The sequence below is a fragment of the Chelonoidis abingdonii genome, chromosome 7, assembly GCF_003597395.2.
Source record: "Chelonoidis abingdonii isolate Lonesome George chromosome 7, CheloAbing_2.0, whole genome shotgun sequence".
Taxonomy (NCBI): Eukaryota; Metazoa; Chordata; order Testudines; family Testudinidae; genus Chelonoidis; species Chelonoidis abingdonii.
Window position 1 is genome coordinate 76286902 of NC_133775.1, and position 20555 is coordinate 76307456.

Sequence of the window (20555 nt, forward strand, 5' to 3'; positions counted from 1 at the left end):
GTCTGATTTTATTAAACATTTTCATTAATGATCTGGAAGAGATGGTAAATAGTATGTTAATTAAATTTTCAGGGGGGGACTAAATTAAGAGGAGTTGTGAATGCTAGTGAGGATAATGAAATAATATATAAGGCCTTAGAGAGGGTAGAAAAGGATCAGAGAATAGCAAAATGAGATTTAGTCTTTCTGCTTCCTCTTTCTATCAGTAGTCTGACTCTTCTCGACCTGTACCTGTTACATTTCTCTCACTTTTGTATGTAAAAATGTTCCAGTTTAAAATAACGAACACCTTTGTAAAAGTTACTAGTGCTTTGACAACCTCTTCACCGTTGTATGTACTATGCAGAAAGTTCAGTCTCACAGTGTATGTCAACCCTCTTCAGAATAAAGCCTATGCATCTGTTTTCCTACTAACACAGCATTAAGCACAGGAAATAAGCTTCCTCTTCGTGCATCTGTAACATGTTGCACAACATCCATTCACATAAAATCATATCCTTTCAACAGCCTCAGCCTATTGGAGATGAAGTCTGACAGGGGGAAGGGCAATTTTACATGATTATACCACCAGGGAATGTGCATGCACCTCATCTGGATAGTCAATATATAGCTTTAGAATAGTGGTCCCCAAATTGTGGGGTGCATCCCCCTAGGGGGTCAAAGAGGAACATTTGTGGGGGAAGCTGGGGCCTGGGCCAAGACCCAGGGGGCACGGGGAGGGAGTGCTACACACTCTGCTCTACCCCCAGCTCTGTTCCTGGCTCTGACCCTGATTCCGGCTCCACTCTTAGCCCTGGCCCTGGTGGGTGGGGGGGGGGAGGGGAAATGGGACACAGATTAATTGAGTGTGGGGGGGTGCAACATGAAAAAATTGGAGGCCAATGGTCTAGAACCTTACATACAGCTAGCGGGTGTGCAACATTACTCAGAGGAGGAGGCTGTATTCTTTTCTTATGAAACTAATAAATAATCTGGCATCAGATAACTTTTGCAGGATACTCAAATTGTCTATCATGTAGTCTTAGGTTGTCTTTTTTTAATATCACAGTGTTGCTGTTTTGTTTTGCAGGTAACATGCACATATTGACTTTTGTGTATTCTTTCGTTGCCTATATGAAATAAAATGCCTGTATCCCCATTCGCCCACTCAGAAGAAAACAGAGAGAGGAGATAGGTAGATCTTATCAAACACTTGTTCATATATCAAGAAGATTATTTCCTAGAACTGTAGAGCCATTTAGTGAATCATAGCTGTGCTTTTCACACTATGAATAGATTTTCCAAGTGTCAAGCCAGGATACTTAGTCTGAGGGGAAAACAGAAGGGTGAAGGAGGAGGTAAAGATGGATAAGGGAATGCTTTGGTGGTTATCAGGGAGATAGTGTGTGTGGGTTGGGGAGAGTGCCACCACCCAGCATCAGCCAAACAAATCCCTTTTTCTTTACCGTATGGATTTGACTTTACCATCAGTGGAGAGCTGGTTTAAGGATAGGTGTGGGAAGCTCACTGGAGATGTTGGGGTGAGAGAGCACAATTTCATCGGTCTCAGTGGAGGAAGTGATCCATCTTGCAACTATTTTAATATGACCAGGTTTGGGCCTCAGTATATTTCTGGAAGGAATGAATTCCATAAGTGCCTGAGGATGTTCAGCCTCCACAGACTTATGGGCTTGTGAATTTACTTTTTATCGTTAGCAAGAGAACGTTGTTAAATGAAGAAAGCACTACAGTGCTTGTATTAGGTGAACTGAAAAATAAGATTTCTTTTGTTTTTGTTTTTTACTGTGCGAAAACTTGTAATAAAAAATAAATATAAAGTGAGCACCGTACACTTTGAATTCTTGTTGTAATTGAAAGTATATATTTGAAAATGTAGAAAACATCCAAAAATATTTAAATAAATACTATTCTGTTATTAACAGTGCAATTAATCACACAATTTTTTTAATCGGTAGACGGCCCTTATTTATATATATATATATATAAAATCCATACAGTTATCTGCTCTGTATGTGTACGCGTGTGTATGCATGTAGGAAGGGATGATGAGATGCGAAGGCTTTAGCAACAGGAGCTTGGGGGAAAAGAATTATTGGAGCTAATTTTTGTATCCACTGTAAATCCAGGTTCCTTAGTTACCATGACTCATTTCAGGGCTAAGAAGAAGATTAGAAAAACCTCTAAAAATGACTGAAAATAGATTTTTCTTCATTAATGTACTACCTCACGCTCTTCCATGGCTAGGAATCAATGGTGGGTCCCATTGGGAATCTCCCCTTGCCAGTGGCATAAAGCTCCCATTTTTATCCCTGCAGGGGCACAAGGTAACAAACTTGAAAGTCATTTACATTTTGTATGTAGAGAGTTGGTGCTGATGCAGGACTGAATTTTGGCTGCCCTGGATCTCAGGCAGGTGCGATTGTTGTGAGGAGAGTCCATAGTTACGGGTGAGAGTGGCAGTGTTTCTCTGGTAGGTTGGGTTATTGTTGTTTTGTAAGCTGCTCAGGAATTTAGAAAGTTAGATGTAGTCACCAGGAGACTGGTTAATGGCCAGAGGGTGGGAGAGATGGTCAAAGGTGCATAATTCATTTATCACTTGGCTGTCTGTTGCATCACATTGATATTACCTCCATATCACATATATGATATACATGAGTGTGCATATGATTTGCCTGACTTTTGATAGGGAAAATACCCCCCCCCCCATTGTTTTAGGCCCTGGGCCTTTAAGCAAAAATAATTTAGAGCCTTAGCTTGTTTTTCTGTACAAAGGGCATGCCAAGGCAGAAAGATGTGGTCAGGGCCCCAAAAAGAGGAACTAGAATTGGATAAAGGGGAACCAGGAGTTCTGTTAAGTTACAACAGCTGAGCCTGCTGTCGGGACTACAGAAAAGGTGCTAGAACGGTCAAACTGCAGACTTGACTGGCAAAGACAATAACAGGAAAATAGGAAAATGTGTAAGAGTTGCTTGCTCAATAGCAATATGTATGCCATATAGGAAAAATATTAGTTATGTTTTGCAGCATTAGCAAGTTATATTCCAAATAAGGCTGTATCTATGTGTGACGTTTTGCGGTTTTAACCTTTATAAGCTCAGTAAAATTTGTAACAGGCAGAGCAGCTTAACCCTTGCTAGGGTGACTCGCTGTCTCTCCCTGCATATATGCTTGTAATCAATAAAGGTGCCTCAGGCTATCTGATTCAAATTCAATAGAGTGGTGGTTTTTCCCCAACATTATCTTTCAGGTAATGTAACAACCGCTTTTTAATAATACCTCATTTCCCCCAATGTTTTTACTGAATAACACAATGTATTTTTTTTTTTACCTTAAGACATTTCAATTCCTTAGAAAGCTTTCCCCTTTCTTTACCAAAGCCCTCACACACCTATACAAAGTGATCAGTTGTTTCTTCCATGTTACAGGTTGTACATAGTCTAGCTTTGTGTCTGTTTATTAGAAAATGTTTTTTTAAGCTGCAATAGGCAGTTACTACTCTAAACCAAAGCACTTCATTCTTCCTAACCAGACCCTGAAGTATGTCATTATCCTCAACAGTAGGGCACAACTGAAAAAAAAATCTTCTCTCTCTTCTTTCATTAATCCTAGTTTTTTGTCAGTCCTCTTTTACATTTTTCTGTTCTTGCCTTTTGAATTCCTGTTTACTCAAGGGTATTTCTGTGAAAACCCTTCCATTTCTTATAATGTTTTTAGCTGCTTTGTCCACCATTTCATTCCTTGTTATCCCAATACGCTCTGGGATCCAAGCTAATGCTACGTGTCCCTATCAGTACCAACTCTGTTATTAGAAATATCATTTCATTGATTAAATAACTTCTGCGTATTGAGACACCCCTTTTTGTTGCTATCAGGCCTGAGACTGAATCTAAAAAAATGACCCACGCTGCTGTGTGTATATCTCAGATCCAATTTAATGGCAGCATTATTACTACAAGTTTGGCTGTCATGACAGCTACATAATCAGATATTCTTTTACATGTACTAATTCCCAGTCTTGGTATACAATATGTCACCACTGACTCTTTTTTTCTTTTTTGGATCCATTGGTATATATTTGTTTGGTCCTTTCATCATTGCAGTTCCCATTAACTTTGGCTCAGAAAGTAAGGTTCAGTAGTTTCATTTGTAGTATAACTGACATTTCACTAGCAGCTATTTGTAGCACATATAGGTGTTGCAATACATGTACCATATGCAATTTGTAGTGCCTGGGCTTGTATTAAATCTCATTTTTTATGTTCCGATTTTGATGCTGACCCAAAGGCTTGGCATCCATAGTCAATAACTGGTCTGATTAAGGCTCTGTATGCTATCAGCAGTTTTTTCTTATCTGCCTCTCACCCTCGTTAGTCTCAACAAGGCTTTTATGCAGGTTAATCCTTCCTGAACATTTATCTTTAATGTAATTTATATGATCTGTCCAAAGTAACATAGTATCAGATATTACCCCTAAGAATTTAAACCCTTGTCTATTTGTTCTCCCTATAGATACAATTTGCACTTCTTTGTAACTCTCCTTTTTGTAAAGGCTTATCCTTTGGATTTAGCAATGGAGAGCTTGAAACACTATGCATTTTCTCAGTTAGAGGTCTCTCCTAACACTTTGTTGATTTTCCTTTCTGCCACTCAGTATTCCTACTCTGAACCCACAGATTACAATCACCTGGGAATTAGAGTGACTCCTAACTGATTTGTTTTGGGCGATTTAACGCTGTATCCGTTCACACGACGTCGTCATTAATATCGAGTTATCCGGCTCCTAAATCGATTTCGGAACTCCTCCCAAACGAGAGGAGTAGCGCTAAATTCGATATGATAACTCGGATTAGGGTTCATGTGGCGGAAATCGACGTTATTGGCCTCCGGGCGGCAATCCCAGAGTGCAGCACGACCGCTCTGGACAGCAATCTGAACTCGGATGCAGCGGGCAGGTAAACAGGAAAAGCCCCGCGAACTTTTGAAATTACATTTCTGCTTGCCCAGCGTGGAGCTCTGATCAGCACGGCTGGCGATGCAGTTTGGAAATCGAAAAAGAGCTCCAGCATAGACCGTAGGGGAGATACTAGGTCTGATCGCTGTATGGGAGACAAATCTGTTGTATCCAGCTCCGTTACAGAACACGAAATGCCAAAGCGTTTGAATAAAAAAACTCCAGGATACACAGCGTTGTGTGACAAGCGTAACGGGAAGCAGAGACTCAAATGGACGCTCATGAAGGGAGGGAGGGGGTACTGAGACTCCAGCTATCCCCACAGTCCACAGCAGTCTCTGAAAATTATTTGCATTCTTGGCTGAGCTCCCATTGTCTGTAGGTTCAAACACACGTGTCTGGCGTGGTTCAGGGAAACAGCTCCTCAGTTTATTCCCCCCACCACCACGTGAAAAAAAAGGGAAAGATTGCTGTGCTATGGCGTTTGCTCAATGCACTCCGCGAAAAAGGCGCCAAGGGTTGTCTGCTGCCTTCACAAAGGGAGGGGTGAGGCTGTACCCAGCACCAACCGGGGCAGTGTTTTCTGCCCCATCAGGCACTGTGCTCTCAACACGGAAGTGGGAACTATGGGATAGCTGAGGAACAGCTACCCACAGTGCACCGCTCCTGAAATCGATGGTAGCTTTGGACCATGGACGCAAACAATCGATTTGGGATCCCACTGTGGACGCGCTAAAACCGATTTTATTAGATTTTGTTTGTAATATGGTTTAAGCTAATTCGAAATAATCGTGCAGTGTAGACGTACCCTAAATCATTCCAGCCAGGGCTTTGTCAAGTTGGGCCTTAAAAACCTCTAAGCATGGAGATTCCACCACATCCCTAGGCAACCCATTCCAGTGCTTCACCACCCTCCTAGGAAATAGTTTTCCCTAATAAATCCAACCTAGACCTCCCCACTGCAACTTCAGACCAATTGCTCCTTGTACTGTCATCTGCCACCACTGAGAACAGCCGAGCTCCATCCTCTTTGGAACCTCCTTTCAAGTAGTTGAAGACAACTATCAAATCCCCCCTCGCTCTTCTGCAGACTAAATAAGCCCAGTTCCCTCAGCCTCTCCTCGTAAATCATGTGTCTCAGCCCCCCTAATCATTTTCATTGCCCTCTGCTGGAATCTCTCCAATTTGTCCACATCCCTTCTGTAGTTGAGGGGCCAAAACTAGATGAAATACTCCAGATGTGGCCTCACCAGTGTCGAATAGAGGGAAATAATCCCTTCCCTCAATCTGCTGGCAATGCTCCAACTAATTCATCCCAATATGCTGTTAGTTTTCTTGGCAACATGGGCACGCTGCTGACTCATATCCAGCTTCTTATCCACTGTAATCCACAGGTCCTTTTCTGCAGAACGGCCACTTAGCCAGTTGGTCCTCGGCCTGTAGCACTGCATGGGATTCTTCTGTCCTAAGTGCAGGACTCTGCACTCGTCTTTGTTGAACCTCATCAGATTTCTTTTGGCCCAATCCTGCTATTTGTATAGGTCACTCTGGACGCTATCCTACTATCCAGCATATTTACCTCTCCCTCCAGCTTAGTGTCATCTGTAAACTTTCTGAGGGTGCAATCCTTCCTATCGTCCACATCATTAATGAAGATGTTGAACAAAACCTGCCCCAGGACCGACCCCTGGGGCATGCCGCTTGATACCGGTTGCCAACTAGACATCGAGCCGTTGATCACTAACTGTTGAGCTCGACAATTTAGCCAGCTTTCTATCTACCTTCTAGTCCATTCATCCAATCCATACTTTTTTGACTTGCTGGCAAGAATACTGTGAGAGACCGTATCAAAAGCTTTGCTAAAGTCAAGCTATATCACATCCACCACTTTCCCCATATCCACAGATCAAGTTATCTCATTATAGAAGGCAATCAGGTTGGTCAGGCATGACTTGTCCTAGGTGAATCCATGTTGACTGTTCATGATCACCTTCCTCTCCTCCAAGTGATTCAAAATGGTTTCCTTGAGGACCTGCCCCATGATTTTTCCAGGGACTGAGGTGAGGCTGACGGGTCTGTAGTTACCTGAATTCTCCTCCTTCCCTTTTTTAAAGATGGGCACTATATTTGCCCTTTTCCAGTAGTCCGAGACCTCCCCCGATTTCAAAGATAATGGCCAATGGCTCTGCAGTCACATCAGCCAACTCTCTCAGCACCCTCGGATGTGTTAGATCCAGACTCATTGACTTGTGCATGTCTAACTTTTCTAAGTAGTCCTTAACTTGTTCTTTCACCACTGAGGGTTGCTCACCTCCTCCCCATACTGTGCTGCCCAGTGCAGCAGTCTGGGAACTGACCTTGGCTGTGAAGACTGAGGGGGAAAAAAAAGCATTGAGTACTGTACTTCAGCTTTTTCCACATCATCTGTCACTAGGTTGCCTCCTCCATTCAGTAAAGGTCCCACGCTTTTCCTGACCTTCTTGTTGCTAACATACCTGTTGTCGTAGCTTCCTACTCAGATTTGAACCTTAGCATCCATAAAATGAGGAGCTAGCATGAACCCTCTAAGCTTAATTACTAGCTTAGATCTGATATCGCTGCCACCAGCCAAGGATTCCAGGGCTTGGCTCCCTCTGGTCTCCCAAAACCTTCTCTGGGTGACCCCAAGACTCAGAGGCCCTGAGTCTCACACCAAAGGGAAAACAACCTCCTCCTCTTGTCTCCTCGTTACCTCATCCCTGGTCCCCTCCCTGGGTTATTCCTGGACGATACTGTACTTAAACTCCTTGACTTTCAAAACAGAGAGGACAATTCACCTCCCCCCGCCCTTCTTCCCCTGAGGCTGCACAATTCACCCTCCGTAAATCTAACGCAAAGAGAATTTCCCTTCCCTTCCTTCCTTAGTCCTCAGAGAAAACTCAAACAGTTCTTAAAAAGAAAGCTTATATAAAAAGAAGAAAAAACACATAAACATATCTCTGTATCAGGTTGACAATACAGGGTCAATTGCTTAAAAGAAAAAATGAATAAACAACCTTATTCAAAAAAAAAAAAAAAGACAATTTAAACATTCCAGCAACTACCACACATGTAAATACAAAAACAATATAAAAAACCTATTATACCTGTTTATACCTGTACTTACAACAGGGAAACAGAAGATTAGAAGCTTGAAGATAGAAAGATCCCTCTCATAGCCGAGAGACAGACAAAAAACTCAGAACAAAGGGACACACACCCATACATTCCCTCCTGAGCTTTGAAAATCGGTTTCCTGATTGGTTCCTCTGGTCAGGTGTTTGGTTCCATTCGTGTAACCCTTTACAGGTAAAAGAAACATTAACCCTTAGCTATCTGTTTATGACACCTGCAGAAACCCTTCTTGTTACCCTTCACATCCCTTGCTAGCTGCAACTCCAATTGTGCCTTGGCCTTCCTGCTTACACCCTGCATGCTCGAGCATTATCTTTATACTCTCCCTAGTCATTTGTCCAAGTTTTCACTTTTTGTAAACTTCCTTTTTGTTTTTAAGCTCACTGAAGATTTCTCTGTTAAGCCAGCTTGTCGCCTGCCATATTTGCTGCTTTCTGCACATCGGGATTGTTTATTCCTGCACCCTCAATAAGGCTTCTTTGATACAGCCAGCTCTCCTGGACTCCTTTCCTTTTCCTATTAGCCTCACAGGGGATCCTTCCCATCAGTTCCTGAGGGAGTCAAGTCTGCTTTTCTGAAGTCCAGGGTCTGTATTTTGCTGCTCTCCTTTCTTCCTTTTGTCAGGATCATGAACTCGACCATCTCATGATCACTGCTGCCCAGGTTGCCACCCACTTCTACTTCCCCTACCATTTCTTCCCTTTTGTGAGCACCAGGTCAAGAAGAGCTGGCCCCTAGTTGGTCCCTCCAGCACTTGTACCAGGAAGTTGTCCCCAACACTCTCCAAAAACTTCCTGGATTGTCTGTGCACTGCTGTATTGCTCTCCCAGCACATGTCAGGGTGATTGGAGCCCCCATAAGAACCAGGGCCTGTGATCTGGAAACTTCTGTTAGTTGTCCGAAGAAAGACTCGTCTACCTCATTCTCCTGGTCTGGTGGTCTATAGAAGATGACCACCGTGACATCACCCTTGTTGCTCTTGCCTCTAAACTTAACCCAAAGTCTCTCAACAGGATTTTCTCCAGTTTCATACAGGAGCTCTGAGCAGTCATACTGCTCTCTTACATACAATGCAACTCTTCCACCTTTTCTCCCCCACCTGTGCTTCCTGAACAGTTTTTATACCCATCATGACAGTGCTCTAGTCATGTGAGTTACCCCACCAAGTCTCTGTTATTCTAATCACATCACAGTTCCTTGACTGTGCCAGGACTTCCAATTCTTCCTGCTTGTTTCCCTGGCTTCTTGGGTTCGTGTACAGGCATCTAAGATAGCTAACTGATTGCCCTGGTTTCTCAGTATGAATCAGGAGTCCTCTCTCTTGTTATTTCCTCCTGGTATCCCACTTACCTCAGGACTTAGGTCTCCATCCCCCGGTGAACCTGGTTTAAAGCCCTCCTCACTAGGTTAGCAAGCCTGCCTGCGAAGATGCTCTCCCCTCTCTTCATTAGGTGGATCCCATCTCTTCCTAGCAATCCTACTTGCTGGAACAACATCCCATGGTCTAAGAATTCAAAACCCTCTCTCTGATACCACCTGCGTAACCATGCATTTACTTCCATAATTCGATGGTCCCTACCTGGGCCTTTTCCTTCAACAGGGAGTCATTTGATCCCTGTGAAGAAAAAATGTTATAAAATGTTAATTAAACTTCTGCATGAGGCGTATGCAGTGCAAGGGTCCCATTGCTGTAGCAGCTCTGTATATGATGCTGATAACTTTAACTTTGGTTGTCAATGTAATGGTAACCTATTCTGTTTTCCAGTTGTTTATTTATAGTTTTGTTTTCAACTCCTGAAAAACTTGATATAGGTTCAAAGCTTCAGAAATGTACACATAACAGAATAATAGATAACTGTGATTTGGCTACAAGGCAATAATTTAAGTTGACAGGTTTAGCTGATAACATAAAACACAGGAGAGAAATAGGATCAGTTTATAAATGCTAGTGGAACCCCTGAGAGTGAATTGCTGCCTTGAAGCTGACTCTGGGGCTGTTATTTTGTCTAATATATTATGAGGCAAAATAAACGGATGTCTGAAAAAATCTGGCTGACCAAGATTAAAAGAATAGGGCTATAAATTAAATTCTTCTTTTGTGTCACTTTAAGCAACTTTCAAGACAGGCAAAATGTGACTAAATAAAAAGATGTTAATTCTCAAGAAAGACCTGAGAAGCACCACATAGTTTTAGTATGCCAGTGCTTTTACATTCAGATAGGTTTAACATATCCGTGTCAGAAAAGATTTTGGAAAACCGTCAGATGGGCTCTTGATTGAGAAAGCATTTGTCATAAAGCAGACCTTCTTCTTTCTTTATATATAGACTGGCCTCCAGCTGGTGGAAGCGCAGAAGAGAGTTGTTCTCTAAGCCCAGTTTGAATGCTGGAATCCACCGGGTCAGCAATAGTGCAGTAAGCTGTTGTTTCCATTGTAACAGCAGCCATTAAATAAAGCGTTTAAATATATAGTGGGTATAAAAAATCATAGTAACAGAATATTATCATTGGATCAATGTCTCTTGCTTTGAAAAATGTGTCTTCGCTTTGCCTTGACATTTATTTCCCAGAAATACCTCAGCTTTTAAGTAGCATCAGGAGTCCTTTGTGTGATGATATTTCTGTATGATGGATTTTATCTATTATTTACGACTAAGAGGCTGGGCACTGGTTGGCTCAGGGGACTGGTAGTGGGATGGAGAACCTTGCCACCTTGTGTCGCTGGTTCAAATCTGGTCCCAGAAATACATTACCATCAGGCAGATCTTTGTTGGCCTATGTAAAATGAATTGAGTTCTTAATCTAGTTTGTATTGGACAGATGAGCACCACACAGGAAATAACACCACTGTGTGACCTCCTTGTTCACAGTCTCAGCAGGGAGGCCAAGGGCTAAATAGGCATGGTGGCTGAACTACCCTCTGATGCTAGAAGTAGTCCCTTCATGTCAGGGTCAAGATGCGTTGACAGGTAGTTGGGGGAGCTTAGTTTACTGCTCCCCGTGCTGTCTCTGTTCTTTGGCTAAAGAGATATCCGATGCTTTTCACCAGCTCTAAACTCATTGTAAAATAATAACACTAATATGCACCAAAGCAAAAAGAGTCTTTGCCCTGTGCCGAAGATCTGGGACATTTTAGAGTGAATGAATAAGACTGTTGTTGAAACTGAGACTCATCTTTGGCAGTTTACTAAAGTGATTACCCTTATACTACTGCACCATGAGACTTTGCTGCTGTCTCAAACGATAGGATAAGCTTCTTGATGGCATGAATATTATTTATATTTTACATACATGCAACCAGAGGTTTTCCTGGTATGTTCTTAGTCAAACTTAATTCCAGAACATGTGAAATGTTTGTGTCATTTTTCTGATGGCAAAATCCTTAATTCAGTTGTGCTGCATTTGCGAGCTCACAAACCCTGGGATTCACATTCAGTGTCTATTTTCAGCAACCAGTAAATTAAAGTAAGAGAAATAGTAACATGTGAGTCATTCAGTCCTACCGTAGGCTGCTTTTCTTCCTTCTCTTTTTTATGTTTCTTTTAAGTAAAGCACATCATCCTTGTTCGTGTCCTCTGGCAACACGGTGAACTAATGTGGCCAGATGCATGTGAAACGTGAAAGCTAGAGTATGCCATACTGTTCTAACAGGGACATTTATTTCTGGCTACACTTGACAATTCATGAATTACTTGAGAAAATACTGCATTTGTAACCTCGTTCTCTCCAGGTGCTTTTGACCTAGTGAGGTATTTCTGCTCACTTTGAGACTGGAAGAACCTTGCTTTCTCCTTATGCTTGTTTCAGTCCAAATGGTATTCATACCTAATGAAGGCTAGGAGGCAAATATATTTATTTGTCTGGAAATCCCTCTCTATAATTTCATTTTACAATCAGTATGTTGTTTAAGAATCCTCAGTCTGTTGTCTCTTGAATGACAGAGTGGAGATGTGGCTTGTCTTTTTTCTCAAGACTTTACTAAAGCCTTTCTTTTAAAAGCATCTTCTAGCTGCCCCCAACTAGATTGCTGTCACAGGGGAACACAGAGTCCTTGCTATCACTGCATCTTTCTTCAAAGTTCATCTTCTAGAAATGAGAAAGAGATTGGGAGAATATTTGTCATAGATTGTACACTTTGCAATTTCTATCTTTGCTAATGGAAAAGAAGCCCCTCTTCCCCATCTGAGTCATGAGACTGATGATGGAAGATCTATGGTGTCTGAGAGCACACCTCTCTCATATATATCTGAACTGTGACTGGATCTTTGGGGTGCATGTGGGACTGTGGGACCTCTGTGCCCCCTTAACTCTCTCTAGCCTGGGCTGTCTCTCACAATGCCTTGCTAGTGACAAGCAGCAAACCTGTCCAGGTGCTGATATCACTCAGCACATCAGCATATGGAGCCCCACAGCCAGCAAGATTGCATGAATGCTCCCAGAGCCACTCATGAATCACACAGGGAAAGGCACCAGCCAAATCCCTCCCAGCACTGTACCTCAGCAATATACCACCTTGCACGGTTCAAGATGGGCAGTGCAAATTTATTAATTGGTTCACCACTTCATGAATGGAAAGTGGATATACACCAGCCTTTGCAGACCTGAGCAGGTTTGCCACACACTTCATACAAACTCATTGGTAAAGATAAACAATAAAAGAAATTTACTGACTACAAAAGATAGATTTTAAGTGATAAGCAAAAAGTCAGAGTTAGTTACCAAAATAAAATAAAATATAAGCACACAGTCTAAACTCTCAACCCTATTAGACTGGGTAACATTTAGATTAGATTTTCTCACCCCACTGGATATTGCGGTTCATAGTCATATTATAGTTATTCACCCTTGAAACCTGGGTCAGGCCCCTCTGTTGGAGTCCTTGTTGCTTGCAGCATAGGTGGGTGCAGGAGAAAGGCAAACATGGGCCCCATGTGTTCTCTTTTATACCCTCAGTCCCTTGTGCTTGGGGAACACAAGTCCAGGCATGTCTGGGCGGCAATGCTGAGTCTCTAGGCAAGTTTGAGCACTTCCCCTGGTGTGGGCTCCTGCAGGTGAATCATTGAATTGTAGCTCCCTTGCTGGACAATGGCTGTTGATGGGTTGTTTGACACCCTGATCAGGTGTTGGTTATTTTCCTTGCTGTTGCCTCTGGGGAGCTAATATCTGGATGATTCCCTAGCTTACAGTATGTTTCAGTGACGGTCATATAACACAATTTTCATAGCTTCATATGCATTAATGATAGATAGAAAAATGACTTTCAGATAATCATAACCTTTCCCCTGATACCTCACACGGCCTGCTTTATATGCAATATCACAATTATATTGTGACAGACCCAGACCAGTGGGCTACAGGAGTCTGGTAGAGGGCAAATATAGTGGTCACTGGATGAGTAGTTTTCTGTTCCCTGAGTGACTAGAGCAGGGGCTGCACTAGAGTAATCAGGAGCCTGCTAGAACCAATTAAGGCAGACAGGCTGATTAGATCTTCTGCAGCCAATCAAGGCAGGCTAATCAGGGCACCTGAGTTTAAAAAGGAGCTCACTCCAGTCAGGCGGAGAGGAGTCAGAGGAGAGGAAGTGCATGTGAGGAGCTGGGAGCAAGAAGTACAAGGAGCTGAGAGTGAGAGGGTGTGCTGCTGGAGGACTAAGGAGTACAAGCANGCTGCAATCCACAGGGCCCCGGACTGGAACCCAGAGTAGAGGGTGGGCCCGGGTTCCCCCCAAACCTCCCAACTCCTGATCAGACACAGGAAGAGTTGATCCAGACTGTGGGGAAGATCACTGAGGTGAGCAAATCTGCCAATAAGCGCAGGACCCAACAAGGTAGAGGAGGAACTTTGTCACAATATACAGATGAGGAATGTGGAGTTTACAAGATGCTCCTCCAAGGTATAGGGTGCCACATGAACATTTTATAGTTGATCGGTTTTTGTCTGTTTTTCTTACTCTAGAGTGAAAGGACATGTTTGTCTCTTTGTTTTGAAACATGCAACATTTCCTACTAAAGGGAAATGTAGGAAAAGTCAACTTATTTTTATCATAAATATACCTTATTAGAACAGGAAATCCTTTAGTCTGGACTTTCCCCCACCTTTGTACATTTAAAAACAACTATAAACTTTGGATATTCCCTGTTTAAGGATATGAGACACACTCCAGACTGATGATGGAGGACCAGTTCAGGCACTGGTAGCTTTGACCAGTTAGATACCTCTGTGGTCTTATGTGGGTGGAATCTGCACACTAGTTCTTCAGACTAGAGGCTTTCATATTATGAGAAGACATATTTATAATAAAATGAATTATCTACGTCTCCAGTGCCCTTCAATAGGAAATGTTGTGTGTCTCAAATTCAAAAAGACAAACATACCCTTTCACTCTATGCCTTTTAAATTAAGGAAAACAGACAAAGGAAGACTGAATACAAATATATTGTGGGGGAGAAAAAGCGGAGTGTGTGTGTGTATGAGAGAGAGAGAGAGAGAGATTTAGTAAGATGCCCACCCCCATCTATCAGGCAAACTTCTTGTATTAAAAGGGGAAGGACACAGAAAATGGAATCATACCTCAGAGGAAATACTGCCATTTCCACTTCATCCATGGAGTACAGGTCCATGCTGAAATGTTATCAGTTAGCTGTAACCTCAATCTTGTGACTAGGCCAAAGCATTTTTAGAGGAATGTGGATGACTGACTATGAATTTCCTATCTTTTTGTTGGCATTTAATGTTGATCAAATATTCCTTAAATCTGGCATCTCAGTACGCTACAGAACAGCAAAGTAACATGATATCCAGACTATATCTGTTGAAGTTGAAAGGATCCTCTGCTGCTTGCATTGAGCTTATCTAGGCACCTATGGCTGTTACTGATTTTTAGATTGAGACATGTAAGTACAGATGATACTATTATAAAATTACTACTGTGCCAGTAACAGAATCAGTGTCCCTAGCTCACTGAGATTTCTGCATAACCAAGTGTCACTATTTCATTGAGGAGTCAGCAATCTGGATCTAAGTTTGTGAGGTGGTCAGGGAATGGGGTGTCAGCCATGTTAACAGTTGTGTGTCATTGGACTTTCTGGAAGTTAAATGGCACTTGTGTCAAGGTTCCATAAGAACAGCCATACTGGATTAAACCAACGGTCCATGTCACCCAGAATCCTGTCTTCTGACAGTGACCGGTGCCAGATGCTTCAGAGGTAATGAACAGAATAGGGCAATGTGATCAATCCTTGTTATCCAGTCCTAGGTTCTGGCAGTCAGAGGCTTGGGGACACCCAAGGTATGGGGTTGCATCCCTGAGCATCCTGGCTAATAGCCATTGACAGACTTATCCTCCATGAACTTGTCTAATTCTTTTTTGAACCAAGTTATGCTTTTGGCCTTCACAACATCCCCTGGCAAGGAGTTTCATGGGTTGACTGTGTGAAGAAATACTTCCTTTTGTTTGTTTTAAACCTGCTGCCTATTAATTTTGGGCAGCTGGGGAAGTGCTCAGGCTACAGTAAATACCCTGTTCTTTGTCACACTGCAAACCTTGACTTTTCTGCTTGACTCACTGTCTTTGCTGTACGACATTGGAATAGAAGTGTCTGACTTAAATATGCCCAGCATGGTAAATCCTCAGCAGAATAAATGTTGCCTAAAATACTCTAACCTTTGTTTGTAGGTCAGGCTGTTCCTGCAGGGTTACATGTGCGATTAAATCTTCAAACAGGGGAAAGAGAAGCCAGGCTTCCAGATAACAAAAATGAAAAAAGTGACATGAAATACCAGAAGAAAAGAAAAAGGTACAGTAGTATAAAGTACTTGCTGTTCTGCTATACAGAAGTAGATTTCATTTTATTTCATTTCTTTTAATAGGAGCCAGATTTTTAGACGTTCTGAATATCCACAGGTTCCAGAGTCTTTAATTGGCATTTGGGGTGCTCAGTACTTCTGTAAACTGGGTCTTAGCTGCCCTACTTCCTTTTTGCATGGGTGCTAAAATGCCCTCACTGTGCTTTTGGAGAGACTTTCATACTTTGTAAAGCCATGATTCTGAAACTAAACTTGCAGTATGACTACTTGTGAATGTCACTTGTTCTTTTGAAACTTTCTGTAGCAATGGGGTGCAAATTATTTTCGAGAAATTAATGCAGCAGGATAGCTTATGGAGGCTTTTTTCACAGTGGTTTGAGTCAGATACAACAAGGTCTTTACTTGCTGTTGTGCATTGTCTCTAAGCATTCATTTAAGTGTCAGTTTGTGCTGACACACACTCAAGATGTCACCAGCCTTCACTACATCTATTTTTTAAAAATTGCCTAAAAAATACAACTCTCAACCATTTCCCTCCTTGTGTTCTCTTTACAAAGACAAGTTTTGTAACCATGGGGACTTTTATTTCTCAAAATACGTGGAAACTACCATTCTGTACCCCCTTTCCCCTTACCTCTACATATGATCCAGTGCATGCAGAAACTCATTGAGATGTCCCAACCCTGGGTTTTCTTTTCGCCAGCGCAACAGTTCTCACTGCCAAAAGTAATCCCCTTTACCCCCTAGGATCAGGTTAGGACAACGCAAAAAGAACAGCAGAGTTAGTTTCTTAGACTGTAGGAACTACAAGTTGCCCAATCCTTGGTTTGATATCATAATCCTCAAAATGTCAGCTTTGGAACTGAATGCACCCATCCCAAGACTTACGAGTAAAAGATCCTTGTCAATATTCTGGGCACATCTGTGCTCTTCTTTTGCTTATGAAATTTTTCCTGTTTTATACATCTGCAGATGATAGATTAGGGAGATATATTGAGCAGTTTTTATAGTATTAGGAACTGAGATCTCGCGTTACCATGAGGATTTTCAAACCACAGCTTTATGACTGTCAAGATGGTGTCTTAAAGCCACACTCTTAAACTGAGTGCTAGATCTAACCTTACTTTGGAGCATTGATTCTTCTGCATGTTCTGTGCTAGATAAATGGGAATTTAGTACTCAACTTTTTCTCCCAACAAATGTTGATTGTTGTATTTTTTTAAGGATAAATTGTTCACCCATATAATGTTTTATTGTTTTTGTTTTTCTGCAAGGCTGGATGAGATGCATATCGATTCAAACTCATTTACAGCACAGGAACTCAAAGAGGCTTTGGCTAAAATGAAGGAAAAAGAAAAGACAGAAAGCACAATGGAAGAAAAGGTAGTTCCTATTCCTAAAGCACCCCATGAAAGGCTGGTGTAACACTGTATGAAGTATGCATTAGAAACAACATGGCTACAAGTGCTGGAAAATGTACTGTGGGGAACAATCTTGTAGGACAGTGGTTTTCAACCTGTGGTCCATGGACCGCTCGGGGTCCACAGAGTATGTCTAAGATTTCCAAGGGGTTTGCAGCTCCATTCAAAATTTTGTAGGGACATGCAGATGGAAAAATGTTGAAAACCACCAGTGTAAGGAGAACCCAACAGACCATTTCCTGCTTTGCCTATGATTATCAGGCAAATATAAATTTTCTGGGTAAAATCCTGATCCCATTGAAATCAGTGGCAAAGTTCCCATTGATTTCAATGGCATGTCAGGATTTCCTCAGCTATGTTGCTAAAGCTGGGATTTCTATATAAATTGAAAGCTTTTGTAAAGATAATTCTAAGCCTTCTTGTTCTAAAAAGCCTTCTATTGCACAGCTGTAGTTAATATATTTATACATATAGTGTAACATATTTGTTGATAATTGGTACACCATAAACTGTGGCTGGAAAAGCTGCCACTAGTGGTGATCACAGTGTGGACGCTAGTGCACTTTGGAAGTGGACTCAGGTTACTGGTTCAGTGACAGAACAGCCATCAGGTGGCCTTGTGGTCACTAACTTCCAGAGTGGGATTTGAACCACAAGTGTGGAAGTTTGACTCTCCATATAATCAACCCCTGGAATCCCCAGGCCCCAGATCTAAATATCTTACTGAGGCTCGTGTCATACCAGTGATGCTAGAAGTGAAATGGCAAATCTCTTCCGTGAACATGAAGTAAGTAATGTCAGTAAGACCTCAGGTGGGATGTTGCTTCCCTAGCTTTTTTGGTTCGGCATCATTATTAGATTTGAATGAGTAATACCAAGAGTAATATGTGAACATTTTTGTGAATACATCTTACTGTTTCTTGTGTGGTCCTGTTGTTTGTTGCTTTTGTTAATTTAGTTGATCGCTGGTTTGGTTCATGAAAACATTTGCAAAATCACAAAGTGTAGTAATTTCTAGTATGAGGATTATTTGTCTCATGTGTTGTTTGCTATTCATTATTATCCTGTTTAACAGCCTTCACTCAGAATCAGGAAGTAAAAAAATACCCTCTGACTCTAGGTAACCAATCACATGCCATGGGAAAGAAAAGCAAACAAAAATCTGTGAACTCCCCATAGTTTGTGACTATATTTCAGCCTATTTGGTGAGCACTTCCAAATAAACTGATTAGTAGCAATCAGATTTGGTTCTTGAATAATTTGCAAACAAAAAGTGGGCTAAATTCATTAGGTGGTTTATTGACAGTGAATTATTAACTAGCTGTAATTATTATGTTTGGATCATTTCGCTCGTATTGAAGCCAGTCGCAAAATCCTTATAACTTTAATGGGAACAGGATAAGGCCCCACGACAGAAGTCAATTCCAAAGAAGTCCTCATACAAAATAAATACACTTAAAATGGCCAAAAAAACTCACTCTTTTCAAAAAGAGACCTGCTCATTTATTTCTCTGCCTGCCAGCATAACATAAACTTTCAACCAAAGTTGTCAGCTCTTGGTTACTCAGTCACATAGAGGCCACAATTCAAAGCAAAACAAACTACATTTGTGTATATAAGGCTGAGCAAATGGGATGCAGCACTAGAGAGGATTCCTCTAGGTCCAAGCTTCACTCTTGTATCTGACTGTTGCATGAGTTGGATAGTAAAACTGAGGCAAAGGAAGTGAGCAAATACTCCGATGACCCCTCTTTGGGTCCCAAAAACTCTATACTGCCATCACAGTCCCCATATATCACAAAGATGTTTAGCCTATCAGTTGATTAGAAATGTTATTCCCTTAGTCCAGTCAATGTGTTCCAGTTGCTCTAGCAATATTCTTATTATCCTTTGGGCAAGGCATCTCCTTTTTCAGAGAATTATTTATCTGGTAGCCAATATTACTGATAGCAGAATTCTTTTATGAATGTCATTTAAATGCAAAAATCAGTAATAACCCATTGTGTGAGAATGATCCAGGTGTGACATTCCCCAGAGATACTCAGAGTTGTTAGGTATCTCACCACCATCTGCCCTTATGTGAAGCAGTCTTGCCTGATGCCTGTTGTAGCTCAGCTTCCTGAAACCGACAGCTCCTGGACACAGACAAGCATTGACTTCCTGGTCTCCTGAGACCTAACCCTCTCCTATGCAAGGTAGTGACAGATATACACTAATCCCCTAGCCCCTCTGCCAGCATCCCCATCTGTAATATCCAGCCGCTGTCACGGAACACTCTCAGAAATAGCCTGGTAAGCTGTCTCCAAAGAGAGAGTGTACACACAGCTTGACTGGCACAGCTCTGGATCAGAGCCTTTATAACAACACAGCACTGGAATCTGCTTATAGTGAAATCAGATATATTTACAACAAAATTAAGATTCGAGAGAGAGAGCTAAGATAATAAGAACAGGTTCTTCTTTGAGTGATAGGTGCACCACTGTAGGTGCGGCAGAGCCCTTGTGCCTGGGATCAGAGATCTTCATCAGCAGTGCCTGTTGGACCATACATGTGTACCTCCCCCCCTTGCGCTGTGAGCGGGATGTGTATGTATAGCACTGTGTGGTCCACCTGCTCCCCAGTTCCATCTCTGTGGCCTTTGGTCTGGGATGGAATCCGCAGCAAAGCCCTGCTTCTCCTTTTCCCCCAGTAGATAGTGCCTTACCTGTCAGTTTTTAGTGTGGTTTGAAGAAAGGAGAAGTAGTAGGAATAATATAAAAAAAAAGATTTTTTTGTTTTAACTTTACCTTTACCATTACTTCATAGATTAGGTTTTCATTTCCTGCTTCCTGACCTTCCAGATTGGGAAGCTTTTTCCCTCACCCTTATGCCTGGATCTCCCGGCTTGTACAGTGTCTCTTGCTAGAATGCCTTCCCTGTAACGGATGGTCACCTGTAGTGTATCATTGTCCAGGAGAGGGACATGTCCCACAAAAGTATTCCCATTGCCATGAATTGACTTCCAGAACCAGAAAAGACTGGGACATTTGGTTATGACTGTCTCATGGATAGGGGTGGGGAGAGAGAGCTCAGTGGTTTGAGCATTGGCCTGCTAAACCCAGGGTTGTGAGTTCAATCCTTGAAGGGGCCATTTAGGGAACTGGAGTAAAAAAAAATCTGTCTGGGGATTGGACCTGGCCCCAGACTCTCCCCAGCAAATGGGATGCAGCCAGGTCATCCACCAAT

At 42.0% G+C, this 20555-nt stretch overlaps 1 protein-coding gene across 3 annotated transcripts in view; it reads left to right on the top strand.

Annotated features, from left to right (window-relative positions):
* Nucleotides 1–20555, top strand: part of SIL1 (SIL1 nucleotide exchange factor) — a 285228-nt gene that overhangs the window by 166750 nt on the left and 97923 nt on the right. For all 3 annotated transcript variants that reach the window (XM_032779692.1, XM_032779694.1, XM_075068059.1), the window contains 2 exons: nt 15779–15899; nt 17184–17292. In XM_032779692.1, coding sequence (XP_032635583.1) covers nt 15779–15899; nt 17184–17292 — 230 coding nt within the window. The remainder of the gene's footprint in view (nt 1–15778; nt 15900–17183; nt 17293–20555) is intronic.